The 19781-nt window shown below is 38.6% G+C and overlaps 1 protein-coding gene across 6 annotated transcripts; it reads right to left on the minus strand.

Moving 5' to 3' along the window:
* Positions 1-494: 494 nt before the first annotated feature.
* LOC135227227 (guanylate-binding protein 5-like) lies at positions 495-19157 on the minus strand. Of its 6 annotated transcripts, none has more exons than XM_064282204.1 (11): positions 18692-19129; positions 15501-15742; positions 14809-14996; positions 13537-13646; positions 13076-13272; positions 11739-11981; positions 10388-10668; positions 9443-9655; positions 8462-8564; positions 8008-8189; positions 495-6337 (listed from the first exon to the last, which is right to left on the minus strand). In XM_064282204.1, the coding sequence occupies exons 2-11, from the start codon at positions 15688-15690 to the stop codon at positions 6257-6259; spliced, it is 1788 nt and encodes a 595-aa protein (XP_064138274.1). In that variant the 5' UTR covers positions 15691-15742; positions 18692-19129; the 3' UTR covers positions 495-6256. The 6 variants fall into 6 exon arrangements, with proteins under 6 accessions (XP_064138274.1, XP_064138273.1, XP_064138276.1 ...); XM_064282203.1 differs by having other exon boundaries at positions 15501-15709; positions 18692-19128; XM_064282206.1 differs by having other exon boundaries at positions 14869-14996; positions 15501-15709; positions 18692-19118.
* Between the last annotated feature and the right edge of the window lie 624 nt (positions 19158-19781).

Genomic DNA, 19781 nt, shown 5'->3' on the forward strand with positions numbered 1-19781 from the left:
ATTGTACTCCAACAAATTTGAAAACCTAGAAGAAATTGACGAATTTCTAGAAACATACTGCCTACCTAAACTAACACAAACAGACATAGAACAACTAAATAAACCCATAAAATGAAAGAAGAGATTGAAAAGGTAAATAAAAAAACTCCCAAGAAAAATAGGCCCTGGCCCTGACAGTTTCACTGCAGAATTCTACCAAACTTTCAGAGAAAAGTTAACACCTCTACCACTAAAGGTATTTCAGAGCATAGAAAAGGATGGTATACTCCCAAATTCATTCTATGAAGCCAGCATATCCCTGATACCAAAACCACATAAAGACACCATAAAAAAAGAAAATTATAAATCTATATCCTCATGAACTTAGATAAAAAAAAAATCCTCAACAAAATTCTAGCCAATAGAATTCAACAACATATCAAAAAATAATTCGCCATGACCAAGTGGGATTCATACCAGCTATGTAGGGATGGTTCAACATCAGAAAACTAACTAATGTAATCTGTTCTGTCATATAAGTAAAACAAAAGACAAGAACCACATGATCTATTCAGTTGTTGCAGAAAAGGCATTTGGCAAAGTTCAACACCCATTCTTGATAAGAAACTCTCAGCAGAATAGGAATAGAAGGGAAATTCCTCAACATAATAAAGGGCATTTATATAAAGCCAATAGCCAACATCATCCTAAATGGAGATAGTCTGAAAGTATTCCCCCTAAGAACAGGAACCAGACAAGGATGCTCTTCAACACCACTCTTATTCAACATTGTGCTGGAGGTCCTAGGCAGAGCAATTAGGCTACATAAAGAAATAGAGGGCATCCAAATTGGTAAGGAAGAAGTAAAAGTATCTCTATTTGCAGATGACATGATTTTATACACAGTAAACCCTAAGGAATAATCAAGAAAACTACTGAAACTAATAGAAGAGTTCAGCAAAGTATCAGGATACAAGATAAACACAGAAAAATCAGTTGGATTCCTCTGCACTGACAAAGAGAATGTCAAAGAGGAAATCACCAAATCAATACCATTTACAATAGCACCCAAGAAGATAAAATACTTAGGAATAAATCTAACCAGAGACATAAAAACTTATACAAAGAAAACTACAAGACACTACTGTAAGAAACCAAAAAGACCTATATAAGTGGAAAAACATACCTTGCTCACGGATTTGAAGTCTCAACATTGCAAAAATGTCTATTCTAGCCAAAACGACCTATAGATACAACACAATCGTGATCCAAATTCCTATGATATTTTTAATGAGATGGATAAACAAATCACCAACTTCATATGGAAGGGAAAGAGGCCCCAGATAACTAAAGCATTACTGAAAAAGAACAAAGTGGGAGGCCTCACTCTACCTGATTTTAGAACCTATCATACTGCCACAGTAGTCAAAACAGCCTGGTACTAGTACAACAACAGATGCATTGACCAATGGAACACAATTCAGAATGCAGACATAAATCCATCCACATATGAGCAGCTGATATTTGACAAAGACCCAAAGTCGGTTAAATGGGGAAAAGACAGTCTCTTTAACAAATGGTGCTGGCATAACTAGATATCCATCTGCAAAAAAATGAAACAGGACCTATGCCTCACACCATGCACAAAAACTAACTCAAAATGGATCAAAGATCTAAATATAAAATCTAAAATGATAAAGATCATGGAAGAAAAAATAAGGACAACACTAGGAGCCCTAATACGTGGCATAAACAGTATACAAAACATTACTAACAATGAAGAAGAAAAACTAAATAACTGGGAGCTCCTAAAAATCAAACACCTATGCTCATCCAAAGACTTTACCAAAAGAGTAAAAAGATTACCTACAGACTGGGAAGAAAATTTTAGCTTCTGCGATTCCAATCAGTGTCTGATCTCTAAAATCTACATAATACTGCAAAAACTCAACTACAAAAAGACAAATAACCCAATTAAAAAATGGGCAAAGGATATGAACAGGCACTTCACCATTGAAGACATTCTTTTAGCTAACAAATACATAAGGAAATGCTCTCGATCATCAGCCATTAGAGAAATACAAATCAAAACTACAATGAGATACGGTCTCATTCCAACAAGGCTGTCCTTAATCCAAAAACACAAAATAATAAATGTTGGAGAGGTTGTGGAGAGACTGGAACACTTATACACTGCTGGTAGGAATGTAAAATGGTACAACCACTTTGGAAATCAATTTGGTGCTTCCTTAAAAAAAAAAAAAATTTTTTTTTCTTAAAAAGCTAGAAATAGAAAAACTACCATACAATTCAGCAATTCCACTTCTTAGAATATATCCTAGAGAAATAAGAGCTTTCACACAAACAGATATATGCACACCCATGTTCATTGCAGCACAGTTTACAACAGCAAAAAATGGAAGCAACCAAGGTGCCCATCAATGAATGAATGGATAAATAAATTATGACATATTCACACAATGGAATACTACACAATGATAAAGAACATTGATGAATCCGTGAAACATTTCATACCATGGAGGAACCTGGAAGGCATTATGCTGAGTGAAATTAGTCAGTTGCAAAAGGACAAATATTGTAAGAGACCTCTAAATTTTAAGAACTCAAGAAATAGTTTAAACACTGAAGAAAATATTCTCTGATATTTACAGGGTGGGGAGGGAGGCAGAGAGGTATTCACTAGATAGTAGACAAGAAGTATTTTAGGTGAAGGGAAAGACAGCACATAATACCGAAGAGGTCAGCACAACTGAACTAAACCAAAAGCAGTTTCCTGAATACAACTGAATGCTTCGAAGGCCGGAGTAGCAGGGGCGGGGGTCTGGGGACCATGGTTTCAGGGGACATCTAGGTCAATTGGCATAACAAGTATATTAATATTCTTCATCCCACTTTGGTGAGTGGCGTCTGGGGTCTTAAACGCTAGCAAGCAGCCATCTAAGATGCATCATTAGTCTCAACCCACCTGTAGCAAAGGAGAATGAAGAACACCAAAGACCCAAGGTAATTATGAGCCCAAGAGACAGAAAGGGCCACATAAACCAGAGACTCCATCAGCCTGAGACCAGAAAAACTAGATGGTGCCCAGCTACAACCAGTGACTGCCCTGACAGGGAACACAACAGAGAACCCCTGAGGGAGCAGGAGAGCCATGGATGCAGGTCCCAAATTCTCATGAAAAGACCAGACTTAATGGTCTGACTGATACTGGAGAGACCCCAGAGGTCACAGTCCCCGGACCTTCTGTTAGCCCAAGACTGGAACCATTCCCAAAGCCAACTCTTCTGACGGGGATTGGACTGGACTGTGGGACAGGAAATGATACTGGTGAGAAGTGGGTTTCTTGGCTCAGGTGGATGCATGAGACTGTGTGGGCAGCTCCTGTCTGGAGTTGGGATGGGAAGGCAGAGGGGACAGGAGCGGGCTGAATGGACACAGGGAATGCAAGGTGGAGAGGAGGAGTGTGCTGTCTCATTGCAGGGAGAGCAACTAGGAGTAGCAGTGTGTGTATGAGTTTTTGTATGACAGACTGACTTGATTCGTAAACTTTCACTTAAAGCACAGTAAAAAAAGGGGAAAAATTACATATAATATAAAAGTTAACAATAAACATGATTAAAGGTTATTTTTACATTTTCTGTTGATAAATCATACCTTCATTCCAGTTTTAAAGTCTGTTTGTGATATTTTTAATACAGAGTTATATTTGGTTATTTATATTTTATTTAGGATTTTGCACCTATGGCTTATTATACCTATTTTAAAATGTGTATATTGACTTTCTCTACAAGAGAATTAAGTTCAAGGGGCTAAAAACTCTGTATACATTTTCACCAGTTTCTCTGGTAATTAAACATGTTTTTTTTTTTAGAACATAATAGGTACCTGATACACATTTGGAACCCTGGTAGCACAGTGGTTAAATGCACAGATTCTAACTGAAAGGTTGGCAGTTCATACCACCATCTGCTCCTTGGAAAGCCTATGGAACAGTTCTACTCTGTCCTGTAGAGTATCTATGAATCAGAATCAACTCAATGGCAATAGTTTTAACACACATTTATTGAATTAATAAGTAAAGAAATATGTTCATAAATGAGATGATCTATGATTTTCTTTTCTTTTACTTGCTCTAATCAGTTTTAAAATTATGGTAATATTAGCCTCAAAATTATTTGAGAGGTATTACCATTTTTCTATTTTCTCAAATATCTTAGATCTATTTTAATATTGGAATTGACTTGACAGCAAGCAGTAGGTAGGTAGTATTTGAATTTTTAGATTTTGCAAGAAGTCATAAATATTCTGAACTTGGGACTTTTCTAATGGCACAGTCAGTGATAATTGTTTCAATTAGGGACACTAAAATAGATATGCTTTTTTTCTGCAAATAAGTAAATCATATTTTGAGCAGCTAAAAAATTTCAAGATCCTCAATATAACCCAATCTGAGGATTCCTTGGACAGTTAAGCAATTACGAGGGAGGCAAAATGCAAATTTGGTAATGTTTCTATAATTTTAAAACCTTACTTTACAGGAGTAAACAAACAAACAAAAATATTAAGGGTCTAATAAAACATTTTTGCTTTATTTCCTGCCTTAGTGTAATTCTTAACCTTTTTATGGAAACTCAAATGGTTTCCCTATTGGTTTTTAAAAATTGAGGAAAAAATTAAGTAAAAAGGAGAGTTCGGGCTTTCAAAAAATTTTAATGGAAGTTTACGGATTAAATATGTACAAATAAATACTTTTATTCAATCCATAATGTTTTTAGGAAACACCAGCAGAGTTTCAAACATGACTGCAAAGAACTGAGATCATTAACTTTAAAACTATAAAGAAGTATAAAATTACATTAGCCCCATCAGATTTTTGACACTGCATCTAACATCACTTATACCATATATTTACAAGCTATAAGAACCATAAACATGCAACACAATTATATAGTCCAGTGTCAACTGTTTCAAGTTCTACAATGTACTATTTAAGTTATGTCTTGGGTGAAGGTGAACAAGAAAGAGAAGGTTTCTTCTTTAGTCCTTCAGCCTATGATACATCCTCAACTCCATGCTGATAGCACCTTCCATGTTCTGGAGGATCTAGATTTTATGAGGTTATTTGCTTTCATCTTGGTCCATGCAAACTGTCTGTTGACAGTGCCCAGGTGTCATGCTGCTGACTATAGACTGAAAAACTGCCACCTAGTTGAGAACTGTATATTGTCTCAACTAGGGAGCTAGGTTAGTTGTCTTTACCATTGGCGCCTCCATCTGCTGGCAACTAGCACATGACCACCTGACAGGAGTGATGTCCAACTAAGCCTAAGATTTTGGTCAACTTCCATTTGACTTAGTCATGTGGATAATACCCACAGGTCACTTGCTATCTTTTGAGACAGAAGTGGAAAACTAGACTGGCGGCATTTGGGTGGAAGAGAAAGCTCTCTCTCTTGGAATATGCTACATAAACATATCACCCCAAAATTGAGGTAGTGGTAAAATGTTTTCTATTATACAATTTATAATCTCCTTAAGGAAGTAAGCATCTTTTTAATTATTGGACTATTAGGATGCACATGTTACCAATTACTAGCACCATAACTTTAAACAAATGCTTAATATAATAATTATGGTGGTGTTGTTAGGAAACCCTGGTGGTGTAGTGGGTAACAGCTATGGCTGCTAACCAAAAGGTCGGTAGTTCAAATTCACCAAGCACTCCTTGGAAACTCTATGGGGCAGTTCTACTCTGTCCTGTAGGGTCGCTGAGTCAGAATTGACTCAATGGCAATGGGTTTTTTGGTTTGTTGTTGTTAGGTGTCGTCAAGTTGGTTCCAACTCATAGCGACCCTACGGACAACAGAATGAAACACTGCCCAGTCCTGCACTATCCTCACAACCGTTGTTGCAACCACTGTGTCAATCCATCTTGTTGAGGGTCTTCCCATTTTTCACTGACCCTCTACTTTACCAATCATGATGTCCATCTCCAGGGACTGATTCCTCCTGATAACATGTCCAAAGTATTTGAGACATAGTCTCACCATCCTTGCTTCTAAGGAGCATTCTGACGGTGTTTCTTCCAAGACAGATTTGTTCATTCTTTTGGCAGATATGTTCATAACAATTATAAAGTTTACGTAAATGGTAATTGTCTTAAGTTCTGTAGTTGCTTGGGCCAGTCGTGCCCTCAGTGAGAGTGAGCAATAAAAGGAAGCTCTGATGTTTAGCTCTTTACAGTAAGACACATGTATTACCTAAAAAGACGCCGTAATGTTTTTTGAAGCCTTCTGTTTTCAGCTTTTAATCTTTCTTCGAGCCTTTTGGCTTCTTCCTAATGAGTGAGAAATAAAAACATTGGGGTTAATAAGTTCGCAGAAAGGACTAATTACTGTGGGAATAGACCCAGACCCAGGGCTGTCAAGTTGATTCCAACTCATAGTGGCCCTATAGTAGTGCCCAAATCGGTGGGGGAAACACGCAAACAAATCTTTTTTTCCTTATTTATTTTAATCTATCAGTAACAACAATTACTGAATTCCTCTCTTCCATTCATACCTGTTTTCTCTCTCACTCTTGGATATCCTACTTCTGTAAGCATCTATACGTCTCTTGCTGTAGCTCCAGAAACATCATCATCTCTCAGTCCATGAAATGCTGTTATCTCAGAATTCCATTCTGAGACTCCCTGCCCCTTCATTCTAAACAATCTCATTAGGAAATCTTAGTCACATCTTAACTTCAAGCCTCATTGCTACACAGATGAATGTCTCACATATTTCTAAAAGGGGAAGCTGATCCTGCAGCAGGGTGCCCAGAATCAGGTGAGGTGTCTGAGCCTTACGTGAGGGAATCTGTTCCATGTCTCTGCAGTTTTGGTAGCAGAAGTAGAACGAAATCAAAGACCCAGACTGACCATACTGTCCTTCAGAACAGAGTGGCAATCTTAAAAATGTCTTAGACTACCACGTGGAAAACTATTATACACAGGTAGACTGGTCACCCAAGGGGAGGGGTAGAATGTCCTTTGTCCCATAAGGGGACTCACACAGAAATTTTATACCAGGTTTGCAGAAGCAATTGTGGACCTCATTCTGTGGGGAAGACAGTTCTGATAATTTCCTAGGCTGTGGAATGCTGGCACTTAGTTATGTCTTTGGAGTCTGTTTTCTGAAAATGGGCACGTAACAGTTCAGCTTCATAGTGAACACAGCAGATGAGGCAATGCATGCCAAGTGTTTGTATAATGCTTGATAAATCAGAACTACTGCCTATTGACTCATAATCATAATAATAAAAAAGGATGGGATGAAACAAAGTTTGCCAGTTAAAGACCTTCAGAACCAGGGATGATCAAGTCAAGGTTGAGAAACCAAAAAAAAAAAATCCACTGCCGTCAAGTTGATTCTGGCTTACAGCAATCCTATAGGACAGAGTAGAACTGCCTCATAGAGTTTCCAAGGAGCCACTGGCAGATTCAAACTGCCGAATCTGCTGTAGCACTTAACCACTACGCCACCAGGGTTTCCCAAGTCAAGGTTAGGGTCATAAAAACAGTAATATTAAATTAATTAGTTAATCTATGACTGAAGCAAAAGATTGTCCAGAGAGGTTAATAAGTTAACAGAAAAGAATAATAACTGTAGGCTAGAAATATCCTTCACTTTTGTTTAATAAATTATAGTGCTTACTCTGTCCCAGGCACCATTGCAAACACAAATATTAACTCATATAATTATTAAAACAATCCTATTTTATAAGATAGGTATTAGTACTGTCTCCATTTTGCAGAAGAGGAAACTGAGCAACAGAGGGGTTAGATAAGTTGCCCAAATCATACATTTAGTAAATAGTGGAAATGGGAGTCACACCCAAGTAGACTGGCTCCAGAGTCCTTATCCAGGGTCACAATATTATGCTGCCTTTTCTGCCTTGTCATTGCTGCCTGGGCTCATCATTAAATGGAGAAGACTACAATCCTAGCATGATACAATTGCAACATACCTGGATTTTACGCTCCTGGGCCCTCTGTTGCTCTGCCAGCCAGTTTGCTCTGTCCCTCTCCATCTGTCTCACTTGCTCCTGATGGAGTCTCTCCCTTTGCTCCATCATTAGCTGATTCTGCCTTCGAATCTCCTCCAACTTTTGTGCTTCAGCCTGTGCAGCCTCTGCTTTCATGCGTGCCTCTGAGGACAAAGGAAAAAAACAACATTCTCTAAGATTGAAGTGTTACTCCCTTCTACCTTCCACTCTTGTTATAGAGAAAATTCCCTGGGGCCCTTTTTTCCTTCCAGGTAGCCTTAATACAGCTGATTATATGTGCCATACCCAGATACAGCCTCAGGAAGTAAGAAACATCTTCAGCATTCCTGCCCTAATTTGATGATCCCAGGTGGACCAGGCCAAGTTAACTTCAAACTTGGAGATATTTCTGGTCTATCTTCCATTTTCTTCTCACCTTCCAACTCCTTTTCCTTTGCTGTGAGAATCAGGTCTGTCTGTAGAATTGCATCACTCACAGACTCCTTGGACATTAAATACTTCTGCAGAGTTTCCTCAGCCTAGGAACCCCCAAAACATGCAGTTAGAACAGGAAACGATGGTCAGAAATGTAAACATCTTCATTTCTGTGTCCTCCCAGCGTCTTTTCATCCCCAGAAGTGCACAGCCCACGCTGGTGGAACTGTCAAACAAGCCTCTTCTGTCACAGGAGTGGGCACTTTCTCCAGGCTGGCCAATCGGTTACAAGGCCACTAGATACAAAGCACTTGTTCACAGGCAGGGGAACACTGCAACCTGAGTTTTTTAAAGACTGACATGGATTCTGGGAAAAAGATGCTCTCTTTCCTGAGACTGAGGGCACTAAGGACTAGCTAAGCTTGGAGCTGTTGGTGTTTTCGCTGCCATCTGGGATGAGCCTGGCTGAGAATAAAGCCAAAAAGGAGGGAAAAGAAATAACAACGACAAAAAAATGAAGTGGGGTGGGGGTGGAAAATAGGAAGGAGAATTGGTGACATTATTTAAACTTCAGAATGTAGTTGTGCTTAAAACTAAATGAAATCTTTTGTTTTTAATCTTTATGAGCCAATAAACTATTGTTTTTTCTTAAGTTAGTTTTAGTTGTTAGGTTTCCGTCCTATGCAACCAAAAAGATCTTACCATAATAGATGTTGCAATAAAAGTCTGATGATTTTGCTGATATTTCAATTTAATTTCACAGCTGTCATTACAGCATAATCTTGTGCCAGGAACACTAATAGGAGGCACAGAGTAGGTTTTTTATCCATGCTTATTGAATGAAAGTGTAACTACTAGGCAGAGACATAAATCTCATCTGTGTGCCTGTATATGCCTTTCCTCCTGTTCTCCCTGAATTTTTAAAGACCCCCTTCCCCACTACCCAGCAATTTTCTAGAATTAATTGGTAAATTAGGAATACCTGTATTCCCTTCCTGGGCTCCTGATAGTAATTTTTCTTCAGCCTTTCCATCTTCTGAATGTAGAGACGATACCCCCCGGGTTTAGAATAAATCCCTTGATTCACTTCTTCTTCTAGAGGACCGAAAATACCCTGCAGTAAAGCTGAGCAACGATCCCATGATGCTTGCAGATTCTGCTTACAAAAGTCTTCCTGTTTTGCTTCTAGCTGGGTCTTCAAAGAAACACAGCAGCAGTTCTAGCAATGATTCTGAAAAAGAATCTATATTTTTTCTAGAAAGTTAGAAATCTCCTTAAGTGCCTTTCTGCTGTTATTTCTCCCTTAGCTGTGAGGAGCAGATCACAGATCTCTAGTCTCATGCCCTTGTTTTAAATGCGTCTATTACTTTTTTCACATTCCTGGTTTCAGTATTATCCTGGACTTGGGATTTCAAATAAGGAAGTGATTCTTAGAATAATTGTGGTACAGCTAATGCCACTCTGGCTTTTAATGACATCAATTTCTTAGCTTTGGCCTGGAATGATATCAGCCTACTTACTGTACAAAGCCCAAATACATGAATTTTTAGAAGATGTAACTGGGAGTTTTGCTTGCTTAATTAATAAAAATAAAAAGTTAATACTTTTAAAAATACAATTTTTAAAAGAATAATATTATTCAAAAAAATGGGACCATGGGAATAACATGGAAAAAGTGGATTATATGCATATGAAAGTTTCAAAATCTATAGGGCCCACAGCAGTTACTTTTTTTTTTTTTCCAAAATAACAATGATACCTTGGCCACATAAATGATTATCATTTTTTCTAGTCTAGTAAGAATTCACACACACACACACAGTAAGAATTGCTTTTCTTAATTAAGTCTCCATTTTTTCCTTTCATAGCAATACTTTGCCTTCTACTGACTCTAATCTCCATGAACTAGAATGACAACAAAAATTACCACCAAATCCTTCTGGAACTTTTGGTCCACATCCTTGAAGGAGCTCTTCATGAAGACCTCGATGGCCTCTCTCTCAGTGGCCCTGTGCAGGTCCAGCAACTCCTGGAGTGTTTCTGTGGGCAGCTGCACCTTCTGGCCCATCTGCTGATCATAGTGGGCAATGGCCTTTTGCACTGCAGCTGAGTTCTCGATCTGGGCCAAGGCCAGGACTGCGTTCTCCATGCAGGGCAGATCACCACTGTTGATGGCATTGACGTAGGTCAACATCAGACTCTCTAGACCTTCACGGGGGGAAAGGTACTCTTATTATTTGTAGGTAAAAAGGGCATGCTCTATACTGAGTCATTTTGAGAATGTTAATTTAACATTGCATTGCCTGAACTTTTCCAGCATTTTGTACAGTGCTCCAGTGGCCCAGATAAGTTCCTTTGGGAAACTGTGTGACCAAGAAGTCTGATCTTTCATTCTTTGGGAAAAGAAACCATGTTCAAAGGGAAAAATAGAGAGAACTCAAGATGTCCATGTCATTGTCCACATTTCTTCCTACTCCCGTGGAGAAATGTGTAGATAATTATGTAAAAGTCACACGTATTCATTTCATTAGAACGCTATAGACCTTTTGCCTCTTTACCCTTCCATTTCTTTCCCTCTTCCTCAGGTGTCTATTCTCTTCAATATTCCCTTTTCTTTCACTTCAGTAAGGGTGATATAAGAGTTACCTTCCACAGAATAACAACAAATGAGCAAATTAGAACAGGTCTCCTTTAACTTTGTTGGAATTTTCATGTTTTCCTTCCTTATTCTTGGCACAGTTTTTGTTTATATTCAACTTCCTTCAATAACACTGCAAAAATTTACAAAGTTCTAGACATAGAACCCTTAGGAACACCTGGACCGAGAAGTCTGCTCAGACTCTTTTGGTGTTCTTGACATCGTGGGCCTCTGTTTGTTTATGTTTGCATTGATTAAATTCTATTTCTATAGGACTTGGTCACCTTGTGCTTAGCACAGGCTGTGACACATAATAAGTATCCAATAAATCTGTGGAACAAATGCTTCCAACCCATGTGGTTTACTCTAGTTCAACAGTGGACCATTTATGGGTAGAATTTCTTTAACTCTGCCCTTTCTTCAGGCTATGCTCCCATTTTATCCTACTTTGGAAGCATAACTGAAAAAGCACTAGAAATATTTTTGATACCCACTTGAACTTAACAAATATCGTAATATGATTTGCTTGATGGTAATTGACTACATATTTGTCAACACTGACACTGGGAGAGGGAATCTTATAACAAAGTTCCTTATTTATTATGTTGAATTGAAGGAAAATCCTAAAAAAGATACTCACGAGGTCCATTGACCTTGATGTCTCCTGGGAGAGCCTTTATTTTAGAATGGCTGAAGATGTAGGAACAGAATTCTGCAACTTGTTGCACAAATTCAGGATCCAGTTCATCATCACGTAGAGTCTCAAGTTGGGCAAGCTTCTTCTGATGACTAGGCAACTCAAAGATAAAGCATTTCTTCATTGGAAAGAACTTTTGTATACATAGGCGGGGCAAGTTGAAATTCTGAACTGTTTGATCAGTGCCTAGAGATGGAAAAGTAGGATTTATTTAAAAACCACCCTTTGCCGTCAAGTCGATTCTGACTCATAACGACCCTATAGGACAGAGAAGAACTGTCCCATAAGGTTTACAAGGCTGTAAATCTTTACAGAAGCAGAGACTGCCACATCTTTCTCCAGCAGAGTGCCTGGTGAGTTTGAGCTTCCGACCTTTTGGTTAGCAGTCAAGCATTTTAACCACTGTGCCACCAGGGCACCTTAGGATTTATTTAATATGGTGTTTATGTTAATTTTAATCTCTTTCCCTCAATAAATATTCTTTCTATCTGTTGTTATTTATTTCAATATATCTTCACAAGCTCTAAGCAAAAAGATTGTCGTTGATGTATGCCGTTGAGTCAATTCCAACTCACAGCAACCCTATAGGACAGAGTGGAATTGCCCCCATAGGGCTTCCAAAGAGCAGCTGGTGGATTTGAACTGCCAACTTTGGTTAGCAGCCTGAGCTCTTAACCACCATGTCACCAGGGCTCCAAGCAAAAAGATATAAGGTAAATAATTAGGGGGGGGAAAAAAAAAAAGAAACTTTCTCCGAGAACCTAGGAGTAGTACAAATTAGTACCGAGTCTCATAGTTTATTCTAAATTAATACCAAAAAAAACCAAACCCAGTGCCATCGAGTTGATTCCTACTCATAGCGAACTGCCCCGTAGAGTTTCCAAGGAGCGCCTGGTGGATTCGAACTGCCGAACCCTTGGTTAGCAGCCATAACACTTAACCACTACACCACCAGGGTCTAAATTAATTTAAAAAAATTAATAGTACTTGTTAATTTGGTAGGATAGCTAGTTGATTACATATCAAACCCAAACCCAAACCCAGTGCCATCGAGTCAATTCCAACTCATAGCAACCCTATAGGACAGAGTAGAGCTGCCCTATAGAGTTTCCAAGGAGCACCTGCTGGAATTGAACTGCCAGCCCTTTGGTTAGCAGCCATAGCACTTAACCACTAGTTGATTACATACATACAGGAGACCATAAATTTAACCACCTACACAAAACAGGTTATTTCCTGTGTTACTTTCCCTCTGTTTCCAAAACTGAAGTCCCTGTTACCTTGCTTCGGTCTTAGTGAATTCTCTAGGTATTCATCTGCTGTGATGACTTGCTCATCGATTTCCAGCTCAAGGAAGAAATCTCTCAGAGTCCACACTAAGTCGGGGAAGGAGCTCACAAAGTCAGCTGAATCTGCAACCTCGTCAAGATCAGATGAGGATCTTTCCCTGAGCAGATTTGTCAGTTCTGTCACTTTGCTGAAATGCAATTAAGGATAACTGGTAGAAATAGGACTGCATCTAAGCCTATATTTAATTCCATGTATCTCTGAACGTTTATTTTCCCCTTGGGCCTTAACCAATTCATCACTTCACCAGCAAAGATATAGACTTTTTCCTTGTACTCTCAGTGTTTATCATGTTTTCATTTTTAGGCTTCTTTCAAATGATTCATAGACATACAGCTGATGAATATAGGATTCCTCTCTGGTTTTGGTGCTTTCTTGAACCATAAAAGGATACTGCAGTAGGTCGATAGCTTCCTGGTCGATTTTGTTCATGGTATTGTATACAAAGATGCTGCTCAGTAGCATTGCCAGAGCAAAGACCTGGGTATCATTCTTCTTATCAACCTAGAAGTGAAAACAGATTCATGTCATGTCCCATGGCATCCCCAGATGAGCAATTGTTAAAAATAGACCTGTGAATTGCAAATATCAAACAAGACATAAATAAAAATGATTGTCACATGCATAGGAACTTTGAATAGTTCTATCATTAGCATTGATAATTTTATACAGAACTATAAATTTTCAATTCATCAATCTCTCTTGTAACTACTGTTAGATATTTGCAAAATAGGGAGTCAAAGTTAGTAAATCAACCAAAGCTCTTAAAATCAAGTTTTTTATTATATAAAACAAAGTTTGCCTATAAGCATAATGTTGCAGTTGTTAGCAGCCACTGAGTCAATTTCAACTCATTGCAAACCCATATATATCTATTTTATTGATTAGCTGTTATGCACCAGAGAGTTCACATTCATGATCTTAAACTCAAAACAACACTGTGAGATAAATTTTACAGATAAGGAAACCAAGGTTCAAATTGAGGCTAACCGTCTCTAAACTCTGGTAAATCAAAGCAAAATGAAAAAAATTTTAAAAAGAAGGAAAATCAAGGGACCCAGTGATGCACTAGAGCCAACTCATAACAATATACGAGAGCAGATTGTGTATGTCTCTTCCCAGCTTGAAATCAGCCATGAAGGCAGTATTTAGGAAATGCACGAGTGCTACAAATCAAGGCTTTGTTTTTTTCCCCCAGTAAGCTCATCATTAAGCATTTATCACCACACCATTGTGAAAACCCCATGTAGCTACTAATCAAATGATGAGTTAGATAAGACCAAGAGAAAATAAATGATTTGGAACACTTGAACTCCGTATAGACTAAGAAGCATTGAAATATTCTTTCTCTTACTTGTCAAAGTCAGAGATCTACAGGTGCCAGAGCCCTGATTTGAACACACGTTCACCTGACCCAGAGCCCAAGGCCTTAACCACCATCTCTACAGGAACAGACTCTTGAGTGATTTTTTTTTTTTTTTTTTTGCATCATCTTAATATATCTGCAATAACCGCCTGGCAACATCTGTATAGTAACATCTAGTCATGATTCTGGCATATAAATATTTTTTCTCACTTCACGATTCCAAACCTTGACTACTTAAAATAGGAAAAAAGATAAGGTATACTCTGGTCAAGTGGAAGTACAAATTTATGTAAAACCTACCTGTGTAAAAGAATGTTCAGAGATGAGGAGGTTAATCAAAACCAAATCCTCCTTCCTTACCTTCTCTACGTCACCTAGGCCCTCAGTGTCAAGCAGCACTAGTGTGAGATTTGACTTCTCCGGGTGAGGCATACACCACATCCAGATACCCTTGGTGTGAGACTGCACTGTAGATCCAACAGAGAACCCTGCAGAAGGGGCGGGGGTGACTGAAGGTTGTGATAGCAGAGGGGCTCTGGAAATAGGGGACTTGATAACTGAGCTAGGATTTAAGGAAAGCAGGATGAGGAAATAGCAGAAAGTACAACCGGTAGCAATCTAAACTACAACTACAGAAATGGGAAATGACAACAGCAGATACCATAGGTTTGAAATTTGATATTTTTTACAAGAATATCATGTTATTAACAACATTCACGGTGTAATTATGTAAACCAAAGTTATTTCATTGCTTTCTTACTCCTTATGAGAAATATGAGGATAAAATACTTTTTCCAAGGAAATAGTAAGGCAAAAAAAGTGGTATGCCAGAAATTGGGAGCAGACTTTAAACTCCCAGATCGGAGCCCAGACACTAGCTTTCAATATGCATCTTTTTGTCTAAACTTTATCTTCTGAAATCATCTTAACTACAGAGTGGGCAGCGTGAGTGAAGACAGGGGATTCAGTACCGTTTTGTTGGTGGCACTTACCGTGTTTCTTGCCAGCCAGCTTGTTCATCAGGTAGGATTTGCCTGTGCGGTAGAGGCCCACGATAGCCACCACCACTACAGGCTGAGTAATGGCAGACAGGATCTTCAGAGCTTCCTGGTTAATCATCAGTTGCTCATTAATGTTCTCAATGAGGCACATTGGGCCTGGCATGTGGATCTCTGAGGCCATGTCCAGGGTGTTACCTTGTCTGCAAGGGAGGAGGTGGAATGACCTGAAATGGCTGGTGTTTAAGCAGAAGAAGTCATTTTACTTCTGGAATTTGGTATCATACTACTCCCCAGCATGGCCTAAATTTCTGGATAAATATTTTTAAAAAGTGATTGCAAAGAGAACCACAGTAAAATAAGTCTTGAGGCTCTTTAAGGTCTCTTACAGGCTACCCCACTGGCTCTTAAATATTTGGTGGGCATAGAAAATCTATTTCCTCAGTTTAACTTAGTACCGCTAGTTTGAATCTTACTCCATTGATTTTTGGCTTACTTTTGTTTCCTAGTTTTTATCTCCCTGCATCACTAGATTGATTCTTTATGACCATTATATCTTATACTATATTTCTTTCTTTTACCTCATTTCAACTTGTTTTTCTCTTATTTAGGGCTATGTCCAGTCAAACTGTATTATATTAAATCCTGCCAGTTCTTTACATAGCATTACAGTTGTTTTCTTCTTAGAGCTATGTTTTTTCAGTAAGTTTTATATATAGTTATTGATATAGCTTCTTCAATAACACTTCAAACGTGACCTTTTTATGGATGAGGAAGTGAGTGAAAATATTTCCTTTAATTACGATTAACCACTTATTTTCTAACTTCTGGGCATTAATTCCTATAGCCCAAAGAGTCCTTGATAAAATATTTTTTAGGCTATATGAGATACAAGAAAATGCACACTTTTCTACCTTCCCTTACGGTAAAGAATAATTTACTTCTATTTTAAAAGTGAGTATCTACTACAGAAGTAAAAAAATCCACCATCTGCCTGACTCTTCCTTTAACTTGCAACTTCCTTTATCTTGCGACTAAAAGATTTGGATTCCTAACCTCTTTATTAGCAGATTGCAAAAACAAATGGGTTTTTTTAAAACAATTCTAAGGACACATTCCCCCTCCTACTTCTTTCTCATAGCCAAGGACCCAAAGATGAATCAGGTGACAGATCAAAACAGAAACTGCTTCAAAGTAGACAATAGAAATCCATGGCACATGGCACATCACCAGGCATGGGAATCAGAAATGCCAAGTTCGAGTCTTATCCAGAAAGAAGGGATTGCACAATGATTTTAGAAACTCAAATGTCAAGTCTCTTTCTATTCTAATCCACTCCCTAAGCAATACTGGCACCTTATAGTTGTACAGTTCTGGTTGCCTGACTCATTTATAACAAGGGCCATAATTGTTTTTAGATTAGAAAGATGTAAGACCTGGCAGTGATGTTCTGTAACAGTTAGCTAGGAGAACCAAATCTATATACGCAGGTATTGGGGCAGCCAGATTTTGTGCTTTGGGCTGATGTCATTAATGGGGGAGGAACTAATTTGTCCACGTTTTCAAGCCTCAGAAATAACACTACTGCTATATATCTATACTAATAATATTATTTTATGCATTGTCCCCACATGTTAACTGGATAACATCTTTACTGCTCCTTAAGAGAGCCCAAGCTCCAAAACACCATTGCAGATTCAACCATGGCTCTGCCATTCATAACTCAGCCAGTGCTGTGTGTTCTGGGATACATTTTCCCTAACTCTGTTACTGTACCATAACCTTTTATAAATGAAGGCAATGCAAGAATGAATTGAGATACAAAAAAGGAATACACATTTTGGCCTTGAAGTAAAGCAGACCTGATTTCTAATCCCAGTTCTGCCACTGGCTAGCTACCTGACATTCGACATTTCACTCAAGTCTTTAAGCCTATTTTCTATTTAAAAAAAAAAAAAAGGAGGATAAGTAAGTAAATAGTTGGAGGTAAAATTCAATGACGCACTCATTAAAACTGCTAGCTTAATAAAGACAAAGCTGCAGGAGAGAAAAAAAAGTGCAAATAAAGAAAACATTAAGAAATACAGGAGAAATGTTCAGGAGTGCTGGAGACGGAGATTCAGAAAGAAAATATCTCTTTTTTTGGCTATACTAGTTTGTGTCCTGTGTGTTTTGTTGTTGTTATTTGCTTTGTTTTGTGTTGATTGTGGTTTAAGAAAAAAGGCTCTTAACAAGGAGATAAATGGAAATCAAACAAGAGATGCATAAAACTTGTGTTATATGGTGGAGAGAGTTCCAAGGAGTAAGCCAAATTGCCAGATATTGTCAGAGGGGTCAAGTCAGGCAACAACTGCTGAATCAAGTGATTTATACTATAGAGGAAGTACAGTAGTCAAGCGGGATCCAACACAAAAGGGGCTACGGCTATGGAGAAATTGAAACCACTTATATCAGAACTATGTCTAAAAGAAAAAATTGACCTTCAAATAAAGTACGACACTATGACTAAAAATATGTAGCCGTTTTCAGGAAACCTCTTCATTGTTTACTCCAGGTTTCAACTTTCCTCTTTTTTCTTATTTTTTGTACCTAACAATGTTGTTGCTGTGTGCAAAGTAGAACTTCTCCATAGGATTTTCAGAGCTGTGACCTTTTGGAAGCAGAGTGCCACGCCTGTCTTCTGAGGCGCCTCTGGGTGGGTTCGAATTGCCCAGTAGTCAAGCACTTAACCATTTGCCACACTCAGGGACGCCCCCCCACCACCAACTTAGGAATGTTAGCATGCTAATTACGTTGCTTCTCATTATTGCTGTTTCTCATAAAAATAAGGCAATCATTGTCGAGTAAGGCTGCAGTTTGAGCCAGCTTAATCAGATTCTATCAAAGATAAAGGTAACAAGTGGTAATTATGCTCCCAGATAGGTCATAAGGTGGAAAACGAAGAAAAAAAGCTTTAAGACATTTCAGTCTCTCAGTTTATTCTCCATACATGCTTGTGTGTAATTGAGCATTAAGCAAAGCAAGCCGGCCTTTCAGAATCCTCCTGACCATCTGATAAAACCACAGCTGAACCCTCACTGAGGCCTGATATTCCGCATCAGGCTCTGCAGCATCCTGTCCTGATGGAATGTTTCTGCAGTGAGCTGCCCCTTGCCAATCTCCTCCCACCCTGGCCCCAATCTCACCTTAACCGTCAAACTCCCAGCAGAGGTCCTTTTTCTTGATAAGAAAGCTGCTTTGATGAGAATGCCGAGAACGTGGTAGGAGTCCTAACTCTTGTCCCTTAGTTTAGGTGTGGGCTTTCTGCCATATCTCTTCCTTATCCAACGTGGGGATTTCCGCTATTTTTTGCCTGAGATCAGAAGACTGGAAAATGAAATGGAAACTAAGGAAAGAAGGGCCGAAGTTTGGAAATCTCTGTAAGGAAACTGAAACCAAAGAGCAAACTCCATGACTAGGCAATAGGAAGGGGATTTCCCGAATGTTGGCTAATACACTGCATGCATTGGGCCTGGTTTCTCAGAAATCGCATGCTGTTACTGGGAGAAATCTTGGAGATCATTTCCCAGTTTTGAAATGTTGTTTGAAATACAGTGATACCTATCTCCAGTTTAGAAGCAGGGCAGAAGGAAGCCCAATATTCTTTGTGAGGTCTAATTTCCTGAACTATTAGATGCATTCAAATAGGGCCAAGTGTTTGGACCTCACATAGGAGGTATTGCTTTTCCAATAAGAGCAGTAACTGAGGGTTTATACTAACCCACAAGAAAGGACAAAGTACTCCATACTTACTATGCATGAATGATAAAGAAGATATTATGTAATAAACACCTGATAAGCTCCCCAAGCAGTGCTCACTACATGAATTACTCCAGGTTAACTCCTATAAGAAATATTTTACTGGGCACAGAGAGTTCAAACTCAGAGTCACCACAAAAAAAAAAAAAAAAAGCCAAACCTGTTGCTGTCAAGCCAGTTTGCAATCATAGTGACCCTGTAGGACAGAGTAGAACTGCCCCATAGAGTTTCCAAGGAGCACCTGCTGGATTTGAACTGCTGACCTTTTGGTTAGCATCCATAGCTCATAACCACTACGCCACCACGTTTTCCACAGAACCACAGAGCTACTAATAAATGGATCTTAAGGTTCAAATCCAAGTAGTCCTGCTGCAGAACCCACACTCTGAGCCACTGCATTATACTACTCGTGTTTGCTGAGTGAATAATCATCACAACGGCTTTTTAATAATCTGATTGTAAGATCTTAGAATATTT

Source organism: Loxodonta africana, chromosome 3, assembly GCF_030014295.1.
Source record: "Loxodonta africana isolate mLoxAfr1 chromosome 3, mLoxAfr1.hap2, whole genome shotgun sequence".
NCBI classification, from domain to species: Eukaryota; Metazoa; Chordata; class Mammalia; order Proboscidea; family Elephantidae; genus Loxodonta; species Loxodonta africana.

Coding starts and splice junctions, on each gene's coding strand:
- LOC135227227 (XM_064282204.1), bottom strand. CDS start 15,690: ATGGCCTCAGAGATCCACATGCCAGGCCCAATGTGCCTCATTGAGAAC. Junction 14,997..15,500: donor GCTGGCTGGCAAGAAACACG/GTAAGTGCCACC, acceptor CCCCTTCTGCAG/GGTTCTCTGTTGGATCTACA. Junction 9,656..10,387: donor AGTTCCAGAAGGATTTGGTG/GTAATTTTTGTT, acceptor GTTTCTTTGAAG/ACCCAGCTAGAAGCAAAACA.